The 25,979-nt window shown below is 42.9% G+C and overlaps 3 protein-coding genes across 6 annotated transcripts in view; 2 read left to right on the top strand and 1 right to left on the bottom strand.

Annotated features, from left to right (window-relative positions):
* Window positions 1-13,737, top strand: SLC25A14 (solute carrier family 25 member 14). 2 transcript variants are annotated; one of them, XM_087972389.1, is made up of 10 exons: window positions 5-399; window positions 2,608-2,755; window positions 3,546-3,640; window positions 5,379-5,421; window positions 6,398-6,518; window positions 9,531-9,626; window positions 10,928-11,052; window positions 11,682-11,817; window positions 12,144-12,224; window positions 13,258-13,731. In XM_087972389.1, exons 1-10 carry the CDS (start codon window positions 336-338, stop codon window positions 13,297-13,299), a joined length of 951 nt encoding a protein of 316 aa, XP_087828515.1. In that variant the 5' UTR covers window positions 5-335; the 3' UTR covers window positions 13,300-13,731. The 2 variants fall into 2 exon arrangements, with proteins under 2 accessions (XP_026530523.2, XP_087828515.1); XM_026674738.2 differs by lacking the exon at window positions 5,379-5,421 and having other exon boundaries at window positions 1-399; window positions 6,433-6,518; window positions 13,258-13,737.
* Window positions 13,738-14,430: 693 nt separating this feature from the next.
* On the bottom strand, window positions 14,431-18,420 carry GPR119 (G protein-coupled receptor 119). The gene is given in 2 exon segments (XM_026674715.2): window positions 14,431-14,612; window positions 17,385-18,420. Coding segments are annotated over 2 exon segments (1,218 nt in total).
* Window positions 18,421-19,910: 1,490 nt separating this feature from the next.
* ENOX2 (ecto-NOX disulfide-thiol exchanger 2) overlaps window positions 19,911-25,979 on the top strand; it is a 34,685-nt gene continuing 28,616 nt past the window's right edge. For 2 of the 3 annotated variants that reach the window (XM_026674739.2, XM_087972373.1), the window contains exon 1: window positions 19,911-20,046. In XM_026674739.2, the coding sequence (XP_026530524.2) occupies window positions 19,983-20,046 (64 nt within the window). In that variant the 5' untranslated portion in view covers window positions 19,911-19,982. Of the gene's footprint in view, window positions 20,047-23,641; window positions 23,859-25,979 lie in introns of those variants that run through there. The other variant, XM_026674740.2, reaches the window with a different exon arrangement.

The following is a 25,979-nucleotide window of genomic DNA, read 5'->3' on the forward strand; positions in this document are numbered from 1 at the left end:
GGACACCTTACCAGAGAAGGGGGGGGCAGGCACTTCTTGCCTCGGCGAGACTTCTGCTCTACCATTGGCTGCTTTTAGCCCCAGCCCACCAGCTCGTCCAATCGCAAGGCTCGAGATTCTTCTCCGCATTTCTCCCAGGCCGCTGAGAGCGAACCCTTTTTTTTTTCTTCCCCGCCCTCCTTTGTAATACTTTTGGCCTTTGCCGGCTGCCGTCCGGACCAAGCGCGAATCCTCTCCGGCGGGCGAAAGAAACGAGGGAGCGCGGCTTGGCGATCGGGAAGAACGAAGCTGCAAGGGGGGAGGGGGCCCGCCGGCTCTCTTCCTCCGCCGCCGCGATGTCCGTCCTCAGCTGGAAGCCGTTCGTCTACGGGGGATTGGCCTCGCTGGTGGCCGAATTCGGTGGGTGAGAGAGATGGAGAAGAAGGTCTGGGCCGCGCACGCATGCGCGGTTTCTCGGACGCCTCCCCTTTCGAGTTTCTGGGCTGTAGGCCACGCCCTTTCCCCCCGGCGCCTAGCAACGCCGCAACCCTGCTCCGCTGCGGCCTAGTTGTTCCGCCTCGGTCTGCGGAGACTGGGCGAAGCAAGGCAGGAAAATCGGTTGGGCGGGCAGGTTTTGGCCCAGCTCTTTTCCCCCACCCCAAGTCACTGTCTAACAGTTGACCTTAACTGTCCAGTCTTTATTTTGGAGAAAGCATCACAATGCCACAGTTGTTGCTGTGTAAACAAGTGTGACACCGCAAAGGTGCTGTTTTTTTCAAAGAGGCAACTGGACTTTCTGGTTTTTTTTCTTTGAAGACGTTTCGCTTCTCATCCGAGAAGCTTCTTCAGCTCTGGCTGGATGGTGGGGAATGGAAGGAGTCGCCACCCAATCAGAGCTGAAGAAGCTTCTCAGGTGAGAAGCGAAACGTCTTCAAAAAAACAAAGAAAAAAACCAGAAAGTCCAGTTGCCTCTTGAAAAAGCACCTTTGGGACCACCCTCACCTGGATGACTGAGACATCCAAATTTTCATCTGACAAGATTGAGTACAGGTGGTCCTCAACTTATGACCATAATTGAGCCCCCAATTTTTGTTGCTAGGCAAGCCCCACAAGAAACAACCTTGAACTATGGTAACTCATGGGTTAGTCTTTCATAATGATCCCAACAATATTGCTGTACAGGTAATCCTTGACTTAACAACCACAATGGACCCCAAAATTTAGGTTGCTAAGTCAGAAATTGGCTACGTGAGTTTTGCTCCATTTCTTGCTAGCGTTGTTAAGTGAATCGCCATAATTGTTAAGCTAGCGACACGGGCTGAGTGACTCTGTCTTCCCTGTTGACTTGGCTTGTCAGAAGATTGGAAAAGGGGCATCATGTGATCCTGGGACTCTGCAACCATCATAAATATGAATCAGTTGCCAAGTATCTGAATTTTGACCACCTAGGAAGGCTGCCATGGTCGTAAGTGTAAAAAATGGTCATAAGTCACTTTTTTCAGTGGTGGTATAATTTTGAACCGTCGCTAAATGAAGTGTTGTAAGCCGAGGACTACCTGTAGTCAGTGGAAAGACTTCCCACCAGAAATTGTGGGTGCTCCAACTTGGCTGGAGGTTTTTAAGAAGAGATTGGACAACCATTTGTCTGAGCAGGGGGTTGGACTAGAAGACCTCCAAGGTCCCTTCCAACTCTTTGTCATTTTGTTAAAATGTTAACTTACCTTTGCTAAGTAGAAACAGGAAAGCAAGGTATGTTACAGGTCTTCCCCCATGAAGGAGGTCCATCTAGTGGGATCAAGAAGAAAGGCCTGCTCTGTGATGGCTCCCTTTCTTTGCTACATCATCCCTGGAAAAATAAGATTTTTCCCACCTTGGTACTGTTTTAAAAGGCAATCCAGGAAGACATGTTTCTGCCAATGGACCTGGAGACCAGGGAAATACGGAGCCCATCAAGCGATTGATTTGATTGTTGTCTGGGGGCTGAGATTTATTAGGTTTTGTATTTGGGGATTTTATTTCTGTAAACTTCGGGGTCACTGAATTGGGCATCCATAGACATTTTCTTAATAAATTTTAATAAGAATTATACCCACTAGAGTTGTACTTCTGAGAATCAGTCAGTCTGCACAAAGCGTAAGATGGAAGACTCAAAGACCAAAATCAAGAAAGACGTGCAAAGAGACTTTGAAGCAGATTCCTTTATTGTTCTTCACCTCTAGACAGAATCTTGCCAAAGTAAAGCAATTACTTGCATCATTAAATATATACTCTGAGAAGGTCTAGGAAGAGTCTTGTCTCTCTTCTTCCCAACCAAAAACTACTTACTGTCTCTTATTCTTTTGCAATGCATTCCCTCCCTGCTGGGAATCTGGACTACATTTCACCACAAAGACCATTGCAGAATCCCCCTGTTAATTCTTTACAGCTCTTGGGGCGCTTGTACTATGAAGAATTTTATTAGATCAAGATTAATAGTTCGGCTAGCTTCAAACCCCCTTTGGCTCTAGGAAAAAAAGGCAGATCTGTGACTGTGCTTTAGTCAATTCTACAAATTGTGAAACAGGTAACATGTTTGAGCAGTTATTAGATCATTTCTGTTATGTGAGTCAGTGACTTCTTCTATCCTAGGGACCTTCCCTGTGGATCTCACCAAAACACGGCTTCAAGTCCAAGGACAAAGCATTGATTCCCGTTTCCGAGAGATCAAGTATCGGGGCATGTTCCATGCCTTGTTCCGCATCTCCAGAGAAGAAGGCATTCTAGCATTGTACTCTGGGTAAGTACAGCTTCCATTTCCTCTATGCGCAGCTTCTTTCCTACCACACAAAGGTAGTCCTCGACTTACCACAGTTCATTTAGTGACCGAATTTACAACAGCACTGAAAAAAGGGACTTATGGCCATTTTTCATGCAGAATCCCCAGGGTCACATGATTTATGTTGGGATGCTTACCAATTAATTCCCTTTTGCAACCTTCTGACAAGCAAAGTCGATGGGGAAACCAGATTGAGTTGCGGTGGCGCAGTGGTTAGATTGCAGTACTGCAGGCTACTTCTGCCGACTGCTGGCTGCCTGCAATTTGGCAGATCGAATCTCACCAGGCTCAAGGTTGACTCTCAGCCTTCTTCCCTTCCGAGGTGGATAAAATGGGGACCCAAATTGTTGGGTGCAAGAGACTGACTCTGTAAACCGCTTAGAGAGGGCTGTAAAAGCACTGTCAAGCGGTATATAAGTCTAAGTGCTATTGATATTGCTATTCGTGTAACAGTCGTGGTACTAACTTAACAACTGCAGTGATTCAGTTAACAAATGTGACAAGAAAAGTCATAAAATGGGGCAAAACTCACTTAACCAATTTCTGAACTTAGCAACCTAAATTTTGGGGTCAGTTGTGGTTGTATGTGGAGGACTTGTACTACCTGTACAGCCATATTGTTGGGTTCATGCGAAAGACTAACCCATGAGTTAGACAGTTCAGGGTTGCTAGTTTTGGGGCTCGGCAAAATGAAGTGTGGGAGTGCTGCTGTTTTCCTAGCTGGATCATTGTTGTTCTTTGTGTGTTGCAGCATCGCACCGGCATTATTAAGACAAGCATCTTACGGCACCATAAAGATTGGTATATACCAGAGTTTGAAACGACTCTTTGTGAACCGTTTAGAAGGTTAGTATGCTAAGGAAACCTTGTGGGTCCTTCTCCCCCCGCCTTCACAAAGCTATAAAATGTCAGATCTATTAATTGATAATCATTCTGGCTGTGGCTCATCTGAGCTGCTGGACTTTCAAATTCCCAAGATGGGCAAAGCGAGTGCTGGAAATTCAAACATAAAAGTAGAAAATCACCTATGTTCCATATCTTTACGTGCTTTCATTCGTTGTTTTTTTTTTTACCCTTGAAGACTGAATTAGGCTTTTCTCTCCTCAATCTATACTTCTGATTCTTCTTCCTACATCATTTTTGGGATGATTTTCTCTTGTTGCATTGAATTCAGACCCCAAATGGTGTTCATTATCAATCATAAGAGCTGCGGTGGCACAGTGGTTAGAGTGCAGTACTGCAGGCTACTTCTGCTGCCTGCCAGCTGCCTGCAGTTCGGTAGTTCGAATCTCACCAGAGTTAACAACGTTAACTCAGCCTTCCATCCTTCTAAGGTGGGTAAAATGAGGACCCAGATTGTTGGGGGTGATAGGCTGATTCTGTAAACCAGTTAGAGAGGGCTGTAAAGCACTGTAAAGTGGTATATAAGTCTGTGTGCTATTGCTATTCATCAATAGCTGTATTGAAGCAAAAGCTGTGGGGAGCACACCAGGATATGCCTGTACAGATGTTTTTATCCGAGACAACCTGGTCTCTTTTCTAGATGAAACAGAGGGGACGAAGGGGAAATGCTTGGTCATGGAGGCAGGAAGGTTGCTGCAGCAAGCAAAGTCCAGGCCTTCATTCCCCTCACTTGTTTCTACAGGTTGTCCTCGACTTACAACACTTCATTTAGTGACCATTTGAGGTTACAAAGCTGCTGAAAAGAGTGACTTGTGACCATTTTTCACCCTTACTACTGTTGCAGTATCCCCGTGGTCACTTGATCAAAATTCAACTGCTTGGCAAGTGATTCACATTTATGACGGGTGCCATGTCCCAGGATCATCCAATTGCCTTTTGTGACCCAGAGTCAACAGAGTGGCCAGATTTCACTTAAAAACCATGTTACTAACTAAACAGCCACAGTGGTTCACTTAACAAGTGTGGCAAGAAAGGTCGTAAAACGTAGGAAAAAAATCACTTAACAACGGTCTCACGTGGCAACATAAATTTTGGACATAAGTCGAGGATTACCTATACTTGATTTCCCCCCCCCCCCCTTTTTTTTTGACATTTTCATAAATCAGGATCAAGTCCCTGGATGCACAGTTCTGTTTTCCTTGATGAAGACTAGAATCCAGTCCCAAAGGTGCTTTTTTTTTCAAGAGGCACCTGGAACATCCTGCTTTTTTTCTTTGAAGACGTTTCGCTTCTCATCCCAAGAAGCTTCTAGAAGAACTGAAGAAGCTTCTTGGAAGAGAAGCAAAACATCTTCAAAGGAAAAAAAACAACAGAAAGTTCCAGGAGCCTCTTGAAAAAAAAGCACCTTTGGGACCACCATAACCTGGATGATGAGGAATCTCCATAGACCTTAGAATCCAGGGCTTTTCTTCTTAAAAAACCACACCTCTGAATGTTGTCATTTTGACACTCGTTCCAAAATTCAAAACGGGAACGTCATACTGATAAAAATCCAAGTGTTTTGCTGCCCTGCCTGCCTTTTCATCACCCACCGAATTGCCTCTGCCTTACACTTATCACGTGTGCTGTGTTGTGGTCTCTGCTTATGGGAACTATGTCTTAAATGTTTGTTTTCCTGCAGGCCCTGGGCAAAGAGTGACCCGGTCTCTTTGGAGAGTGCTGCGGTCAGTACCTGCCCTCCCCAGCCTAACTCTGCTCTAACTCTTGGCTCTTCCTTTCTGAACTAATTCTCTAATCATGTTGGCTGGGTTTTTTGTGTTTTGTTTTTTTTTTAGTTCTGGTTCTCAGATTCTACTGAATCTCTATGAAATATTGTCCCAAAGGTGCTTTTTTTCAGGAGGCAGCTGGACTTTCTGATTTGTTCTTTGGAAGACATTTTGCTTCTCCTTCAAGAAGCTTCTTCAGCTCTGAACAGGAGAGTGGGGAATGGAAAGATAATCTGTGTCTTCAGGGACAGACTTTTAGCTATACAATTTGGGACGAACACTCTTGTGGAATGGTGTGAGAGTAGGAATGGAGGAAAAATGGCAGACTATAGGAACCAGGAGCGCTACTCAGATGACCCTGAGGACACAGACAAACCTCCAAGTGGCCTCAACGACCTTCTAAAAGGATGCAAATGACCAGCTGTTTGCAAGGAATATACTGGTAAATCCTTCCATTCCCCACCATCCGGTCAGAGCTGAAGAAGCTTCTTGGATGAGAAGTGAAACGTCTTCAAAAGAAAAAACAAGAAAGTCCAATTGCCTCTTGAAAAAAGCATCTTTGGGACAACCAGGACCTGGATGACTGAGAATCTCTACAGGCTTGCTATCAAAAATTCTTTCTGCATATACACCTCCTGGGAATCTTAAAGGATTGGGTGGCATTCCTTTTTTTAGAATCTTAACAATTCTGGAAAAAAGCAAGGAAATTGGTTCATCTACTTCTTGCTTTAGACTTTAACGATCTAGAAAAAGAATGGTTTGAATGGAATCCTGAAGATTTGCAATATCTTTAGGTACAAGAAAAGAGATGGTTAGAAAATCTGAGCACCTGGTCTTTCCCTAAAAATAAATAAATTTGTGTGTGTGTATATTCTTGTTCACCTTTACTTTTCCTTCCTGAAATCTACTTCTGTTGCCTTTTCTTCTTGAGAAGAGTTTTGGGCTATACCATGTTCTTCCTAATTGCAGATGAAACGTTATTAATCAATGTCATATGTGGAGTGATTTCAGGGGTGATCTCCTCTGCTTTGGCTAACCCGACAGATGTATTAAAGGTAAGAGGAGTCTTCCTTGCTGGGTACCGGTTGCTTCTGGGCTCATCCCTGGTCTGTTTATGCTTTTTATTTTTTTACTTCCTGGCAGTTTTCAAAATTCTATAACTATGATTCTAGCAGCCCTGCTCTGTCTTTTTTTTAACAGTTTATTTATACATTTTGATTTAACATACCTAAGTGCTTTGGGAACAGTGTATTGTCTGGGTCAATTTGCTTACATAATAATGCTTTTCCAGCTCCTAATTTCTACCTCTGTTATCCAGCCATTTACAAAACAAGTCCCATGTTCGAAAACATTCTATCTTCTTTTTCTTTTATCTTTAATGTCAGTCTGTCCATTTTGGCACAATCTAATATTTTTTAAATTATATCTTCGTCTCTCGGTATTTCCTCATTTTTCCAGTGCTGTTGCAAATACAATACTTGCTGCTGTCACAACATGTAGTATTAAATACAAATTCCCCTTATCGTACTTTTCTGGCATACCTAGCAAAAATATTTCTGGCTTATAATCTATATGTAGCTTTTACATTTTTTCTAACCACGTATTTTTGTCCAACATTTCTTCGCTTTCACACATGTCCACCACATGTGATAGTATGTACCCAGTGTCTGGTTACATTTAGCAGCCTTGCTCTATCCATACAGGTAGTTCTCGACTTACAACCAGGGGTGGGATTCTACCTGGTTGGACCAGTTCTATAGAACCGGTTGTTACAATTCTGTGCAGTTCGGAGAACCAGCAAATCACATCAGTAGTGGATCCGCCCATCCCACTCACTCACGCCTTACCTGGCATGTGTGCCATCAAACTTGCCTGCGTAAGTTGCTATTTTTTTCCCCCGACCCTCAGCTGTGCTGCTATGCCGGGAGATTTAGATTAGCTAGAAATCAGGAAATAGTTGGGTTTCTTGCTTTCTAGCTAATCTAAAAGCAGCGCTGAACCTTCCTTAGGACTGAAGCTTCTATTTTTCAGTGCAGACTCAGGCAGCAGATTGCAGAAAGGTAGATCTCTGAGTGAATCTGTGATTCTGCAAGCAACTCAATCTGCCTGCCTGCTTTGCCTGCTTTTGGGTGAAAGTTGCTCTTTTTTAATAAAAAAATTCAATATTTACATAAATATTTATAGTATTTACATACAAGCCATGCCCAGCCAGACACATGACCACCAAGCCACACCCACAAATTAGACCGTGGCCACAGAACCGGTTGTTAAGAAATTTGAATTCCACCCCTGCTTACAACAGTTCATTTAGTAACCGTCCAAAGTTACAACATCCCTGAAAGAAGTGACTTATGGCCGTTTTCACACTCAATGGCCATCCCAGCATCCCCGTGGTCACGTGGTCAAAATTCACCTGTTTGGCTACGGACTTACGTATTTATGAAGGTTGCAGTGTCCAGCAGTCCCGTGATTCCCCTACTGCCACCGTCTGACAAGACAAAGTCAATTGGGAAACTGGTTTCACTTAACTCTGCTACTAATTTACTAACTGCAATGATTCACTTAACAACTGGGGCAAGAAAAGTGATAACATCGGGGCAAAATTCACTGAACAAATGTTTCGCTTAGCAATGGGCATTCTGGTGCTCAATTGTGGTCGTACGTGGAGGGCTACCTGTAGATTGCAGATAGTCCTCGACTTATGACTAAAACAGAGGACAGAATTTCCTTCGTCAGTCACGACGTCGTAAATCAAGGCACCTATGTAACTAACCCAATTTTATGACCTTTTATGCAGCAGTTGTTAAGTGAGCCAATGCACTCCTATGGATATTTTTTGCTGGTAGTTTCTGGGCAAAAATGTCATAAATCATATCACGTGACCACGCAATGCTGAAACTGGCTGTAAAAGGTGAGACGACTGCCAGACATCTGAAATGCAGCTATGTCGCCGTGGGGTTTGTGTGCTGCGTGCCATTTTGGGGGGATCTTTTCTAACTTCAAACCGTTGCTAAGTGACTAGCAAGGACTTTTGCTATATCCTGAGGAATCTGCCTAGTAAAACTTTTAGAGCCTGATTTGCAGACTTGATCCAGCTATCGAAGACTAGCAGTGGGCAACTTCACTTCTCTTCACTAGACTAGCAATGGGTATGTCTAACCTAGTGAAGAGAAGGACCAGGGGAGACATGATAGCAGTGTCCCAATATTTAGGGGCCTGCCACAGAGAGGAAGGGGGCATCAAGCTATTTTTTAAAGCACCCAAAAGCCAGAAAAGGAATAATGGATGGGAACTGAACAAGGAGAGATTCAACCGGGAAATAAGGGGAAATTTTCTGACAGTGAAAACAATCAACCAATGGAACAGAAGTTGCCTTCAGAAGTTGTGGTTGCTTCATCACTGGAAGCTTTCAAGAAGAGACTGGACTCCCATCTGTCGGAAATGGTGTAGGGTCTCCTATTTGAGCAAGGGGTTTGTATGACCTACAAATGAACCAGTGGAACAGCTTGCCACCAGAAATCGTGGGCACTGCATAACTGGAGGTTTTTAAGAGTCTAGACAGTCACTTATCTAAGATGGTCATAAGTTCTCTGCTTGAGCAGGGGCTGGACTAGAAGACCTCCAAGGTCCCTTCCAACTCCTATTCTATTCCATCCCATCCCATCCCATTCCATTCCATTCCATTCCATTCCATTCCATTCCATTCCATTCCATTCCATTCTATTCTATTCTATTCTATTCTATTCTATTCTATTCTATTCTATTCTATTCATCTAATATCTTTTCCAGATCCGTTATTTTGTATTCGATATCTGGCCTTTCCCAATCTATGCTAGCATGGGATTCTAGAACCTCTGATCTCTATCTACCTAGAGAGCACCAGATGGAGGAAGGCTGGTGTAAAGTAAATGGTTATAGAGAATGTGGGAAGGAGCTGTAAAAGTTTGAGTTACCCTGCAAGGCTGGGAATGAATATTCATGCTTAATACCTTGGACTCCAAGCAATAAAGTTGGGTCATAGGTGGCTCCCCTATTTCCACCGACTTCCCTGCTCTCTTCATTTTCAGATTCGAATGCAAGCTCAGGGCAGCCTGTTCCAGGGAGGCATGATTGGAAGCTTCATAGACATCTACCAGCAAGAAGGCACACGGGGCCTTTGGAGGGTAAGGGCTTCTTGTATCCCCTCCCACTCTCCATGTCTTTTGTTGTTGCTTCCAACGGAAAATGTGGAGAAGGCTTGTCTTAAGATGGTTTTTTATCATGTTTACATTCTGACTTTGCTCAGGTGTCAATACTCCCTGAATGTGATTGTTTTTTTTTTGCAGGCGTTTCATTACCAAACTAGATAACTCCATCAATGCTAGAAGGGGCTGGGGTTTGTGGAGTGGAGGAGGAGGAGGACTCTGGGGTCTTTGGAGGTTTCTGTGCTTAGTTGTGTTCTTGCATGGGTGTTTCATTATCTAATTAGGTAACATCATCAGTGCTCTGATTTTCCTCTGAGTACATATGACAGTGCTCAAAAGAATCACCCCTCATTTCATTGTCACTTCCATAATGCTGTGAGTTTGGTTGTTCTAAAAAAAAAAAAGTATTACTGGCTCAAAGTTATGAGCCAGGGTGGCACAGTGGTTATAGAGTGCAGCATTGCAGGCTAATTCAACTCACTGCCAGCAGTTCGGTCCTGACTGGCTCAAGGTTGACTTGGCCTCCCATCTTTCCGAGGTGGGTAAAATGAGGACCCAGATTGTTGGGGGCAAGAGGCTGACTCTGTAAACCGCTTAGAGAGGGCTGTAAAGCACTATAAAGCGGTATATAAATCTAAGGGCTATTCAGTAGACTTGAACCTGCTGTCCATCAGCTTAAACATGTTGAATGTAAGATTCGGTCCTTAGGCAGATGTGGCTGATTCTAGAATTTTTAGAATCACAGTTCTCTATGAAAGAAATTTATAAACGTGGTGGTAGCAATCACAAAAATAAAAAAATAAAAAATTGGAAGAGAGATCTCTAATAGTGGAATAATTTTAATACTTTCCCTCAATTGAAGGGTTGTCCTTCTTCATCAGGGTCCCTTATTTTTGATTTTCAGGGACCTGCCAGTAAGAGCCTAATTCTCTAGAGGAACGAGAATGGCAAAGCAAGCAAGCAAGCAAGCAAAATAACGTAACCCAGAATAATGCATAGCAAATAATAGATTTTAATTTTGGATATGAAATCAGGGTTTTGCCAAAAGAGAAGTTGATCCATCAGGTGTACAGATCTGTCTTTTTAAAGGAGTATTGTAAGTGTCTTGAGATCAGATCTAAGAGCCAGTGGACTGTTATTTTCCCTCCGAAAAATGAAGCAACCCACAAATTTTCAAAACAGTTAAGAATGGGATAAAAATGGAAGTTATATGATAGTGGGTTATTGATTGAGATGTCGTGGCTGAAGCCATTCTAACTTCTGGTCTTTTCTTTGGCTAGGGTGTGGTTCCCACTGCTCAGCGAGCTGCTATTGTGGTAGGAGTTGAGTTACCAGTCTATGACATCACTAAGAAACACTTAATACTTTCAGGACTCATGGGAGACACAATTCTGACCCATTTTATGTGAGTACCTGCCACTGTACTGGCAGTTAATCTAAATATATTTTTCTCAAGTTCTGTGGGCTGTGAAACGAAGCATGGATTATGGGCATGGAGTAAGTAGTCAAGAGCTCACATTTTGGCATTGTGGAGTTTTCCCTGTGACTTCTGGAAATCATACATCCTTCCAGTGGGTGGCTACTGGCGTTCCACTAAGCCACATTATGGACTAGTTTAGTTTTGATTCAGTATGACATGTGAACCCAGCTCTATAAACCAAGGTTTATGGTTCAGTATTATGCATAATCTAGAGCTTGTAGCATTTAAATATAGCAAGAACAAATGTGAATGCATGTTAGAAACTGTAAGGAGCAAAGAGATGTAACACCTCTGTCAAAGCCATCTTCTAGGGAAGCACTGGCATTACTGTTCTTAAAAGTTTACGTGAATTGTGGAAAACTCAGAGGACAAATCGGTCATTCTGCCACACGCAATTAAAACTTGTGGTTCCCTTCGCACATTTTCTTCCAAGAATTACCCTGAGCCTGTTCCTGAAATCAGTGCCACATTAGAAGGAAGGAATTCACAGTCTCTAGTTACTCTGTGAGATGCATCAGCTTTTAAACAGGTTTCTTCTATGCTTGTCTGTCCAGTTCCAGTTTTACCTGTGGATTAGCTGGTGCCGTAGCTTCGAATCCGGTGGACGTGGTTCGAACCCGCCTGATGAACCAGCGGGCCATAGTGGGAAGCGTGGAGCTGTATAGGGGAACAGTAGACGGCCTGCTAAAGGTAAGAACTACAGGGTAACCATCTTGAGGGAGTCAGGATTAGCGGAGTGGAGTGATTCAGGGATGCTGGACTAATAGTTGGGGCACCTGCTTCATTCCCACCCTAAGTGATGGAAATGCCTTGGTTGACTTGGTCCCTGTCTCCTTCTCTACAGCCTACTTTTCTTGCTGTGGTGGGAGCAGTATAGAGGGGTGAAATGGGAATCCCCTGATGGGGTGCTCCAAGCTCCTAAATAAAGGCAGGACGTAAAACTAAGAAATGTTGGGGCAACACAGAAGGTGTAAATCAGGATGTATTTTGAATGTGGTTTCTTATCGCCTGTACAGACTTGGAAGAGTGAGGGTTTCTTTGCACTTTACAAAGGCTTCTGGCCAAATTGGTTGAGACTTGGTCCCTGGAATATCATTGTATCCTTTTGTACGCCGGGCAAAGGCCCCATCATGCGGGGAAAGCTGGGGGAGGTTTTTGAAGCAATTATCCATCACAGCCAAGAGTTTTGTAGACGTGGCAAATTTCCTGCAAAGGCTGAAGTTACCCAAAGCTATTCTGACCTAATTCAGCATGTTGTGTGGACCTGTTTGTTATTATATACCAGAACAATGACTCATTTTTTACTGAGCTAGGTGAGCCTTGCATGTTAAACAACATTTGCTCTATGCACTTAATTTGGATTGCTGTATCAACTCACGGGTTTAGACAGCGTTTTGAGTGGTTAATCGATCGTGTTTGATTCACACCACTAGCTGAATCCCAAAAACGAAGAAAGCCGGGGCCAACTTGAGGCACCCTTGAACTCCTGTGCAAAGGGAGTTTCTGAATTTTTAACTGATATGATTAAGGAGCAATTTAGTTTTCCCAAGCGATTTGTTCTGCAGAGACATCTGAACGGTGCATTTTGTTCAAGGTGTGCTGATGTATTTGGGAATTGAATAATTCTACCATACTTCGGGGAGCAGAGAAGAGCTACTGAGTAGATTCTATCCTTATCAAATCTGGTTGCTGGATCATTAAGGCCTGAGAAAGACACCTGTTCAAGTGACAGGAGAACCCTGCCAAATTTGATATTCGTGATGCACTTGGGTTTTTAGCTCATCTTTGGGTAGCTATCCAGAGCTGTTCCTTCTACGGAAGCTATATAAAATATCCCCCCTTTTCTTACCATGGTTCTCCAGCATTAGTATCATAGATGATGATTAGCCATTATAATTCCAAATTGTGTGTGTGGGGGGGAATTTGTTTATTGCTTTTAATTTTTGCCTTCTTTTCACGCTAATGTATTCCCTTGATTTCTGCAGTTCTAACCCTTTAAGTCTGCTTGGGCTCTTAGGATTGCTGAAATGCAAATCTAGGCATGTTACTTAGCTGGAAATGAGACCCGGAGGAGGGAGGGAAAGATTAGAAATTCCTCCTTTGAAAGTTATTTCTTTAACTGAAGGGCAGTTTTTTATCACCTACGAGCAGCTGAAGAGGCTCCCCTTTTAAGATGCCGGTTTGGATTGGTCGTCCAGCTGCCCTTCCCGTTCCCCTCCATTCCTGCATCTTCATGTATTTTTATTTTTATTTTGGTCTACATGGACTTTGTTTCACCCTCCCATGTGCTGAGTGCTCAGTATTGGGAGGGTGGCTTAAGGGGGAAGGGGAGGATGGGTCCACAAATACAGTATTCAGAGCCTGGTGCACGTGCTTTGCCCCCCGCAAGGGAGACGGTGGAACATGGAGGGAGAGCACTTAGGTCTGTGTTTGTATCTTCCATGAAGAGAGCTGTGAGTTAAAAACCCTTTTCACTGCCACGTGGCTTTTGCAGTAGGCAATTCCTCTTCCCCCTTTGGCCCGTGCCAGAGGAAAGGGGGAAAGAAGGGTGCTGCTGCAGGCCTCCTTTCATTGCCATACAACCCCATTAAACTATTTATTGGAACCCAATCCTGTGGTGCGTGTGCCTTTGTATTTCTGCAAATATTAAAAGTTTTCTTCAACGACGGCCTGTTTAAATGGGTCTCTTTTTAAAAGGAGGAAATTAGAATTGCCTGTCCAGCTATGTGATTTATACACCTGCCAGGCTTAAATTAATATCCCAGAATCCTGATCCGGTACTGTTGCAAACCAGTTCAAATCCAGAGAAAGGATCACCTGGGTAACCCTCAAAATTCATCCAGGGAATTGTAAGTTTCTGGTTGACTGCAGGATAACCACGCCTGATAACAAAAAAAACCAGAAAGAGCCTGAATTTTAGCAAGCTCCTAAAAGCTTGTGCCTTTTAATAAAATCAGTTAGTGGATGCTACTGGAACCTAAGCCTGATTTTTGTGTGTGTGTATGTGGCTACAATCAACCAACGTGGCTCCTCTCCTACAAAGAACCTTACATTTCCCATCACCATTTAGCATTGGGCAGATAAAAGTAGCTTTTTAGAATCGTGGCTATGCAAGTCACGGTTACGGAAAGAGATGTCACTAGCAAAAGGCAATGAATCCCTGACCATGCAATTCAGCAACACAGGTGCAGGACAACACAGTGGGCAATAAAAATACCCATGCAGCATGTCCCTGGGGAGGTGGGGGGGATGTTACTATGATGAAAGAAAATAAGGCTTCAGCCTGATGGATTCTTCAGCCCTTCAAGCAAGCAGAAACGTGTGTGACAGTTCCGTGCATAACCCAGGATCTCCACAATACCGGTCACAACAATCTAGCAAATGTAGAGAGTTGGAATGATCCCTCTCGACTTCCTTGGTCCACCGGAAGCGGTTTGCAGAATTGGCACTGGAAGTTTTCCCAGTCACAACAGTCTCCACCCACACTGGAATTGGAGCGACATCTTTGTCACGCTTTTGGGACAACACACCAACTGCTGTCGATAAGATGATTGGCAGCTTTCCCAGATGGCATTTCAGCTCGATTCCCGCCCCCCCCCTCCCGGGCTCCGGCCCTTTCGCTAATATTCCTCCTTCTGTTTTTTTTTTTCAGCCATCGTTCACTCCTCCATAAGCTTGTTTTTGTAAGGGCAAACACAATCAAGGGACAATAAAACAGACTCAGTGGGTAATTACTCGGAGCTTATGTTTGCATACTCCAGACTTTCTTTGACATCATTGGCACAATTAAACACCATGAGTTATTAAAGTTTAGATAAAGGCTCTCCTTCCTTAGCAGCGATATCCCACAACATTTTTCATTAGCCAGTGGCTTGCTAACAGAGAATGGTTGTTTATTACCTGGAAGGAATTTTTTAAAAAGGCATTAATTTCCTCCCCTGCTCTGTGTTCCCCAATGTTATGGTCACCTAGATCTGAGAATTATTTACATGGATAACCAAATGGTAGTACTGCGAGAAAACCCTGTAAAGCAACTTGAAGACACGTGGACTTCAAATCCCAGAATTCCCCAGCCAGCAGAATTCTGGGAGTTGAAGGCCACGAGTCGTAAAGTTAGTCACGTTTTGGAGACCTCTGCTGTAAACCATTGTTGCCTTTCCTTCTAGGCTGCAATCTGCAGGGTAGAATACAACATCCCTAATTCGTGAGATTGTAAGAAAGATTTGAAGAAGATTGACATCAGTCTGTGTTCCATCCTGCGTTTGCATGCTTAATTTTGTTCCGGTTTTCTTCCCAGGGAGTTAGAACGATAATGGACCTAACTGCTTTCTCCATCACAGCAACATTGTGAAGTAGATTAGGTCAACCCAAAGATGCTTTTTCAAGAGGCAACTGGACTTTCTGGTTTTTCTTTAAAGACATTTCGCTTCTCATCCAAGAAGCTTCTTCAACTCTGACAGGATGGTGGGAATGGAATGATTTATATTCCTTGCAGACAGCTGGTCATTAGCATCCTTTTAGAGGGTCGTTGAGGCCACTTGGAGGTTTATCTGTGTCCTCAGGGTCACATGAGTAGTGTAAATAAGTGTGGAAGGACCCATTTATCTGAGGACACAGACAAACCTCCAAGTGGCCTCACTAAAAAGAATGCAAATGACCAGCTATCTGCAAAGAGTCTAAATCCTTCCATTCCCCACCATCCAGTCAGAGCTGAAGAAGCTTCTTGGAGAAGCGAAATATCTTCAAAGAAAAAACCCAGAAAGTCCAGTTGCCTCTTGAAAAAGCACCTTTGGGACAACCATGACCTAGAGGACTGAGAATCTCCATAGACATGTAGATCAGGTTACGGCCACCTGCTCAGGATCGGCCAAGACAAAAGTATAAACTAGGAACTTCTGGAGCAAACTTTAGCCCTCTACTTTGGTTGGGGTCTTGGAGTCTTCACTGACAATTGGCTGCCATGTTGGGGTGCAAATGCATTGACATTATCATGCAAATCTTCTCTAAGAATAAGAGCTTGAAACACAAGGCAACAATTGAATGCTGCCAGAGGGAAGGGAAAAAAACCTCTCAACCTCCTTCCAATATTAAACGTGGCCTTTGAACATCCCTCATCTTAATCTCACTGTCCCAGACATCAGTTTAAACATTTCCCACTTTGGCCTCTATGAATCCGGCTTGTTTGGTCCTGCTGCATCATGTGGCGTATGTTGTCACTGTTAATGCACAAAAACAAGGCTAATTCAGTTTGTGTTCAACAAGGTGCGGTTCCTGTCCTCTGTTTCCATAGAGAAGATACACAAGTGTTATATAATTGGAAGCTTTTGAAACCTTAAGATTCCACTTCTTGCTTTGCCATGGCTCATTTATCTGGATCCAAGCTATTAATGTCGGGGAGTAAATAGGGTCCATCTGCCAATCTAAACGAACAGGAAGTCATCAGGATGCAATCTCTTCGCGAATGGCGGAAAACAAGTGATTTTATCAACTTAATGGAAAGGGTCTCCATTTTGGTTTGGTTGCATTGTAAAAATAAAATGTGTTCCTTTTTCTGTCGTAAAGAAACAGAACTTCATAGTAGTACTGTATTTCCCCCATTTTTTTTATTATGATATATTTATGGGAGCCAAAGAGTAAAAACCTCAAGACTTGACCTCATCTGACCGCAATTGACCTTGTTCTTGTAAAAAGCAGCAGTTAACCCTCTATAGAAAATCAACTGTATGTTATGACTAAGCTGCCATTATTCTTTTGTCAGAACCCATGAGCCAATAAATGCATAGATAACCTCAAGAACTATCCAACATCTCTAGATGATCCAAAATGGGAGCTTCTTTGGGACCAAGGTTCTTGATTCCTTTCCAGCGTTAGGTCTAGAGTTTGAGATTCTCTTGGTCAGGGCTCTTCAAACTTGACCGCTTTAAGACTTGTGGACTTCAACTCCCAGAATTCCTCCTCCAGTCATGTTAGCTCAGTAATTCTGGGAGTTGAAGTCCACAAGTCTTAAACTTGCCAAGTTTGAAGACCCTTACTCTTGGCACTGCCATCACCGCCCTTTACAGCTTAGTGATAATGTACAATTATGAAGAAATAAACAGCTTCGTAAGTTGGAGATACACCCAGTGGTCAGTGGCCCTGAACTTCTTACTGCTATGGGGTGGAAAAAAATCAGGAAACCTGATTTCTGCTCCCATTTACCTTGGAATAATATTGGTTCTGGACAGAAGACTGGGTGAAACATAAGAGAAGAACCTTACCATGAGATAATGTCCCCAGAGTGGCATTTTTTAAAAATCTACACCAGTCCTTCAGCTAAGCTAGTGAGATGATACAGACTGGTTCCCCAGGCTGGGCGGGAGCAGCATCAGACTGACTGTCAAAGTGAAAAAGAGGAAAGATTTTGTTCTTCAGGCCCAGACACATCTGATAGATCTCCAGGCGCACTTCCTTCTGCCAATATCCATAGATGAGGGGATTTGCTAGAGAGTTGCACACGCCCAACACCCAGAGGTAGTGTTCCAGCAGGCGATGGAGGTAGCAGCGTTGGCAGGCAATCTGGACAATGCTCACCACAAAGAAAGGGGACCAGGAGAAGGCAAAACAACCCACCAGGATGGCCACAGTCCGCAATGCTTTGGTATCATTGGAAGGCTGAGAGGTTGGGCAGGCAGCTGGCAGGCCCACGGGTGCCAGTTCTCGGATGTGCTGGATGTGCAGCGAAGCAATCTGGAGCAATCGGCAGTGGAAATAGAGGAAGACGAAGAAAACGGGGAAGAAGCTGACGCAGAAGACCACCAGGGTGTACGTCGGCTGAAACACGCCGAAGAAGGTGCACAGACCTTGGTAGTTCTTCTCTTGGAAGCTGTGGACCATCACAGGGAGGAAACTGATCAGACAAGCCAGCAGCCAAGGACTCCCAAGGCAAATCACGACCACCGGGCCACACATGATTCTGAAGTAGCGGAAAGGATGCGTAATAGCCAGGTACCGGTCAAAGGTGACCAAAATCACCGTGAAGATGGAGGCAGCAGAGGGGCAGGTGATGGAAGCCATCTTCAAGACACAGTACCGCCGAGGGGTCTGGTATTCAGGACCAGAGAGTTCTTCGTTCACCAGGCCCGTGATGGTGAAGCCCACCAAGTAGTCGGAGATAGCCAGGCTTAAAACAAAGCACAGGCCAGGGCAATGGTTCTTCCAGACCAGCCGCACCAGCGCAATAACCGCCACACAATTGACTAGCATAATCAGCGAAGCCAGCAAAGCAAGGATGACGCCAAAGGCAACGCTTCCCATACTGATGATGCCTTTTCCGGAGCAAGGTAGGCGTAGAGTCCCTTAAAAGTCAGTCTAAACGCAGGCCCTTCTTGGAGCGTCTTTCAAGGGGCTTCTCCAGGTTGAGAAGCCAGCTAATAAAAGCTCAGAACTCCTCGGGAGGTGAAAAGCTGGGTGCATCCTTAGCCATCCTAGCCTGCTGCCTTCTGCAGCCTTTTCGCTGATCACACTGGATATCGCTATTGCTTTGCCTAGTCCCACCCCTGGTTTCCAGACAACGAGAAAAGAAGCCGCTTCCTGGATTTGGCTCTTCAAAAATATTTGAAAAATGGTCTTTGGCCTCTAAAGATGACCTCACAGCATGTGTGTGTGTGTGTGTGTGGTTTTTGTGTGTGTGTAGATATCTGAAGTCATAAATGATTTCATTATGTTCCTAGCTCTTTATAATGAATTCTGTGGAATTAACACAACGGACAAACTTCTTCTAAAAGAACATACTACCGTATGTGGTGGACACATATAGAAGCTAAAAGATACGGTTGGAAAAGATGACAAAACAACATATAGATTTAAAACCTGAGATTTTTTACTGGGGATTTTACCCGAAAACTACAGTAAAGAAAAAAAAACACATTTAATTCTACATATATTAACAGCAGCTAGAATTGTATTTGCACAAAACTGGAAAAATTAAAAGATTCCAATAGAGGAAGAGATGACTATGAAAATATTGGAATGTGCAGAAATGAGTAGATTAACACTGGCAATTAAAGAACAAGAAGAAGCGGAATATTATGATATGGGACTTATTTTATAAATGGTTGGATAATAAAGTTAAGAAGTTAAATAATATTGTTATAATAAGATATATAAGGTTGAGTAAGTTGTAACATGAATGTAATTTTAGTAAGAAATGTATACAAAATATAAACATTTGAACAAGATACGTACCCAGCTGACACACTGTATACCTAAAAGATGGATTTGTTTTAAAATAAAATAAAAAATAAAATAAAATAAAATAAAATAATAAAATAAAATAAAATAAATAAAATAAAATAAAATAAAATAATAAAATAAAATACACCGCAATAAAGGCACCTCCATATAAGAACCCCTCTCTCCTCCCCCTCCCCCCTCCTCCTCCTCCCCTGCTCCTCCCTCCTGCTCCTCCCTCCTCTATTCTATTCCATTCTATTCTATTCCTTATTCTATTCTATTCTATTCTCTTCTATTCTTCTATTCCATTCTCTTCTCTTCCTCTTCCTCTTCCTCTTCCTCTTCCTCTTCTATTCTAATGTATCATTTCTCCCTCTCAGAAAAAAACTTCTCTTAAACTACATTACCCAGAATTCCCGAGACAAAGCGTCTTACGGTGGCCTCTCGACTTGGCCAATCAGCGAGTGCGGAGCAGAACCTTCCGTGACGCTTCGAACCTTGGATGTCGCCCTCTCGACCACGCCCCTGGAGACCGGCTCACCAATGGGAGCGGGCGGAGGCTGCTTGGAGGCGGGGCCGAGGGAAGCGGGCGAGGCCTAGCCGGCGGGGCGGGAGCCACAGAGGAGGCGCGGGCGAAGCCCCCGATGTCTCGGGGGAGCTGCGGACGGAAGCCGGTGGGGCCGATCGTCGGAAGCGTGGGAAGGCGAGGTGAGGCGGAAGGCAAGGCCAGGCCCACCTTCCTCAGACGCCCCAGTGGCTCGAAGCAGCCGCCCGACCTTCCAAGGCGTCCATCCCCCGGGAGGGACTACAATTCCCATGGTCCCCAGCCCCTCCCGGCAGATCTGGAGGAAGGGCGTGCGGGCCTTGCCGGCTGGGAATGAAGGGCCTTCCCCTTCCCGGCGCTTCCGGGAGATGCCAGCTGTCCCCAGTTGCCTCCCTCTGCTGGCTGGGAAGCATGGGCTTTAGAGTCCTGGCGCATCCTGAAAGGCGTGTCCGCCTGGGCTTTCTATATTGCAGCCTTACCTGCTTCACTGGGGCTGCATAGTTAGCTTCCAGTGCAATGGGAGGGATGCTGCAGTTTTGGCACTTAAAAAAAAAAGCCAAAAAAAAAAAAAAGAATAATAAGATGAAGAGATCCGAATTCAGATCCTGGGAAAGTCCTTGGCTGACTTGAAACAAGATTTATATTCTCCGTTAGAGCAGCTAGCCTGTTTCCTAAAATGCTGGGAAGGTTTTAATTCAGATGTTCAGAGCGGATTTGGCATTTCTGTCCACCTAGGGAAGCCTTCCCAAAGACCTGGGATGCTTAAGAGAAAGTTGCAGTTCAGCATCCCAGCAGAGATTTTAGGGCGTTAACAGATTAACAGAGTTGGAAGGGACCTTGTAGATCATCTAGTCCTACCCCCGGCCCATGCAGGAGGCCCTACACACCATTTCTGACAGGTGGCAGTCCAGCCTCTTGAAAGCTTCCAGTGATGAAGCTCCCTCAACTTCTAAAGGCAAGTCACTCCATTGAATATAGAATAACAGAGTTGGAAAGGACCTTGGAGATCATCTAGTCCAACCCACAACCCAAGCAGGAGACCCTACACACCATTTCTGACAGAGGACAGTCCAGTCTCTTATTGAAAGTCTCAAGTAATGAAGCTCCCACAACCTCTGAAGGCAACTTCTGTTCCACAGGTTGATTGCTCTCACTGTCAGAAAGTTTCTCCTTATTTCCAGGTTGAATCTCTCCTTGTTCAATGTCCATCCATTATTCCTTGTCTGGTCTTCGGGTGCTTTGGAAAATAGCTTGACCCCTTTCCTCTCTGTGGCAGCCCCTCAAATACTGGAAGACCGCTATCCTGTCTCCCCTGGTCCTTCTCTTCCCTAGACTAGCCAAGCCCAGTTCCTGCAACCGTTCATCGTATGTTGTTTGATGTCTATGGAGATTCTCACTCATCCAGGTCATGGTTGTCCCAAAGGTGCTTTTTCAAGAGGCAACTGGACTTTCTGTTTTTTCTTTGAATACATTTCGCTTCTCATCCAAGAAGCTTCTTCAGTTTCTGGGATGAGAGAGCTAAAGAAACTTCTTGGATGAGAAGCAAAACGTCTTCAAAGAAAAACCAGAAAGTCTAGTTGCCTCTTGAAAAAGCACCTTTGGGACAGATGTGGTTTGATGATGATAAAGGTATTGTTGCAGGATGTAAGCTATTTTTGTAAAGCTGCCTTTTTGCAATTGACTGGTGGTGATTTTGTCAATAGCGATGTGTTCAAGTGATGTATCATCTTCATCTGCGAATATATTTTATCATCATCATCATCATTTGTGGATAGATCCATGGCCAGTTTGTGAAGTTCCTGCCGGAGTATTTTATTAATCTTATACAAGGATTAGGATGAAGATTATGTTGCTAAAGTCCTTTCTGTATATAGACATCCATTTCTCACTCTGGTGCCTTCAGAAGGATTTTATTTCATGTGGCAAACTACTGGTTGACTTGGTAGGATGGTGGGATCCAGAACCCAGTACACACAGAGAACATTAAATTGGGTGCTGCAATGGTAAAATTCCCAAATGGCTAGGCAAGCATGCCTAAATTTTAGTACTCAAAAAAAGCACATATATGCTGTTGTTCTCATCCTGTGCTCAAAAGTACTTGCGATATATCTCAGTTTTTAAAGATTTCTGTTGATTCAGTTCTGAATTCAGTATCACAGTTGGCAACCCTAATTTTCAAGCTGTACAATATTGTATTGGGATATCAAAACAGTATAAAATATTTTGGTATGCATCTGGTCCCAACTGAAAGGTTTTTGCTATAAGAAAGGGTGCCAATTATGCCATCCAGGGCTAAGGGTCCAAAAGTTAGACTTTATGATACTTTGATGCTTATCATACTTAAGATATTTAGATTTTAAGAATGATGAAAAGGCCTTGTCAATCAACCTGGGAACAATATTGTCAAGCAGTGCAGACCTCATATAATGCCACCCAGCGCAAGATCTAGGAATTATTCTAGTGCTACATTCTGAGCAAGTGCAATTTCCAAAAAACCCTTCATATGGAGCATGTATGTTGTGGTAATTTTATGTAGATATAATCTGATCAGAATGTCTAGTTTGATATCTTGACCCTTTTTTTATGAAGTTTAACAATGCAGGATTAAACTCTTCTAAACAGTATATCGTGTGAATGCTGAAACTTTGGCATTCTTGGCATGAGAATTGGATAGTTACATCTGTTCCTATTTTAATCTACGAAGAATGCATGACATCTCTCTGAAATCAGACTCCGAGGATGAGGAAGACTTTAAATGTGCTGGGATTAATCTTTCAACTCATTATCAGTATTAGGATATACAAACATTTATATGTAAGCCCAGAGTTACCCTATGGTATTAAATTTTACAATAAATTAAGTCTGGACAGTTGAAGAGAGTATCTTTTCCTTCCTTCCTTCCTTCCTTCCTTCCTTCCTTCCTTCCTTCCTTCCTTCCTTCCTTCCTTCCTTCCTTCCTTCCTTCCTTCCTTCCTTCCTTTTCTCTCTCTTACCCTTCCTTTCTTCCTTTTTTCTCTCTTCCCTTCCTTCCTTTTCTCTCCCTCCCTCCCTCCCTATTGATACTGTTCAACACAATGTAGTAAATGCTTCCTGTGCTTTTAATAAGCCACCTCAAATTCCCATAGATGATAGCTGCACAATGAGCAGGGTACCCAGTTTTGTACTTTGCATTGTGGACGCTAGTAGAAAAGAGAAAATAAATAGCTGCGCAGTGGGTATGTTCTGTAGCACCCAAATCCCATTTTCTAATTGATACTAAACCTTGGACACCCGTTGATCCGTGGAGTTTGATTTCTGGTGCCCGTGTATTCCACTCCCAGGGGGAGTCCATCGGGGGTGCGTGTGTGTATGTGCAGAACCCCGGTTTCGAATGCTGAATTGCGAATTTAAATTCGGCAAATTGAATATTGAATTTCACCCTGAGAAGCCGTGGGGTCCTTCAGGCTGTCAAGTTGGGGCTTAGCTTGTCTGTTAAAAATGACTGCTTTGCCAGATCATGGAGCGAGATCAGGGCTGGCCAGCTGCCGTTCCATTTTTTCAGCAATTGGAGGCCCGAAATCAAATCCTTTCCAGATTCACAGATAAGCATGCTGTTAATTGCTTCGCCACCTGCTCTCTCGACTCCCTTCTCCACAGTAGACCAGGACTCGCTCTGCGAAGTATCACGGATTGGTAACTGACAAGGACAGGTGGAGAACTGGGGGTGGTGGTCAGCTTTTTTTAAAAAAAAAACCTCTCCTCTTTAGCATCCTGGTGTTTCCAGTTGGCTGCAATCACTGTGGCTTTATTGACGTTAAGCTCTCCTCTTGTTACTCTTATTCCTGGCACTTGAATGGTTTTTTTTTTTGGAATACCTGATTTGTCACTTGAAGTGTGGTTCTCCTGGGTGATGTTTGTGAGCAGTTGAACATATTGCAAAATATTTGCTGGGACTGAAGGTTTCGCTTGGGCCCCATGTTTGTGGTGCAGTTCACAGGTAAGGGTGTGAATTGTGGAAGAGGCGAGGTTAATTCAGAAGGCCTTTTTCTCTAAAAGGTTGCTTTTCAACAATATTGATCAAGGCCTGGCGATGTTAAAGCCAGGTGAAAAAAAAAAAATAAGTATTCCATACAAGGAGCCTGTCTGCCCTGGAGTGTAATGCTTACTCTTTGATCCCCGATCCTTATTCTCAGATTACATGAATTTAAGTGGTATTTGCAAGAATGCCACTTAAAAGGTGAGATTATTAAATTAAATCTGCCCTCGATTAAATTGGTAATTACGCCATCCCGAAGGCAAAGCTCCCGTCTTTTTAACTTTCCAAATCAGTTCTGGATTTACAGAGAAGGTTTTATCTTCAAAAGAACCATTCAGTAAGAATGTTCTTAACTTCTTTTTTTTGTCATTGCCTTTTACATTTCTTGATTCTTTGTGCCTTGAGAAGTTTGTCAGCGAGGGATTTAAAAACTCTTTTTAACCTGTTTCTCAGCACGGATTGATGTTAAGGGGAAGATATTTCAAGATCGTGGCTTGAAGTGGGATATTCAAAGAAATGAGTGGTATAATGAAATTTGGAGTTTGGTAACAAATGATAAATTAACATAATTAAAACTTACAAAGGGATGATTAAAGCAAACAATTATAATGAAATATGGGGGGATTTTATAAAAACAGTGTTGGTGGAAAGCAAACATACTCAAGAATATATGTTTTTTTTTAAGGAGGTAAGGGCACAATTGGAATATATTGTATATCTTTTAATTGTTGCAGAAGAAGAAATATAAGGGGAAAAATGGTCCCCGGGGGTGGAGTTGCACTGTAATATTTGTATTTTGTCTTTTTCTCCTTTTTCTGTATTTAGATGTATATGTACTATGTTTGTATTATTTGTATTTAAAATAAAAAATATTTTAAAAAAAGATGTGGCTTGAAGTGCAGGGAACTGAAGGAAGGAAGTAATATAGGGATTTTAAAATTTGAATTTTAAACTATTGAGAAATAAATACTATAAAGAGCTTGGCTTTCTTTAAATCAATCCTGTTGAAAACTAAGCTCTATATTTTATGCAAATATAGGCCAGGGAAATGCTCTATGACAAGAGATATATCTTCTGCAAGATATATCTCTAGAAGATATAAAGTTATTTTAAAGGGATCCGTAATTTGGAAACTGATTCCATTCTCTACAAACTTGCTTTATAAATATGATTGGATTTTTTTTCTCTGTGAAAATCTTTGCTGAATGTTTTGATGGCAGGTGATAAACCCTGCAGATTTACAGATTCTGAAGTATGTAGTTAGATCTCCTAAGGGTGTGTGTGTGTGTTTTTTTTTTTTTAGTCAGCTTCTACAGATTCAATCTAAGTCATTGCTATATGTACTTCGATTAATTTAGAATGAGCATGATTTGCGATACTAGTTTTTGTGGCTGGTAAATCATGGCTTCTGGCTTAATTATGGGCTGCATCTAGTTACCATTGTTTGTTCAACAAACTATATTTTAAACTAAAAAGCGGAAGGCTGTGTTAACTGCACCTTAGTCTGTAGATTATTCATGTTCATTAAAAGATCTTCAGGCTGAAAAAATGTAGAAATCAGCAAAGTGATAATAGAAATCCAAAGAGCAGCATGAGCATAATTTTTGTTGTTAAGAACCTTTTGAAAATGGTGGAAAGTCTTGTTCTGATTCACACAATGTCTGGGGGGGGGGAAAGGAATTTTGATAAATACTAAAAGAGTAAGGTTTTTCAAATTGCAATAAGTAACGGTCTTAAAGTTCTACTTCAGAAGGTTCTGCCTGGTAAAATACAAATCTCCCTAAATTTACTGGCTTTACGCCCACTTATCACAAGTAGGTGATATCAGTCTTAGTTGTTGGCCAAGGAAGGAATATAAGAAAGCCATTTCGTAGCTGAAAATATTTTTAGAAGCACCAGTTATTCCGACTTGCCATCTATCACTGATGATATTTTTCCCTCAGGGAAAATCAAATTTAGCTGTCAAAAAATTACTGAATTAGAGGCAGATGCCCTGTTGCATTACAGTGCTGTGATTTAATGTATATTCTTGCCTGCTAATTTGTGCTAAGAATGCAATTCTTAGATGCCCGGAGAGCACAG

The sequence above is a fragment of the Notechis scutatus genome, chromosome 10 (genome assembly GCF_049901735.1).
Source record: "Notechis scutatus isolate UNSWTSFEM ecotype Mainland chromosome 10, rNotScu1.2, whole genome shotgun sequence".
In the NCBI taxonomy this organism is placed as follows: domain Eukaryota; kingdom Metazoa; phylum Chordata; class Lepidosauria; order Squamata; family Elapidae; genus Notechis; species Notechis scutatus.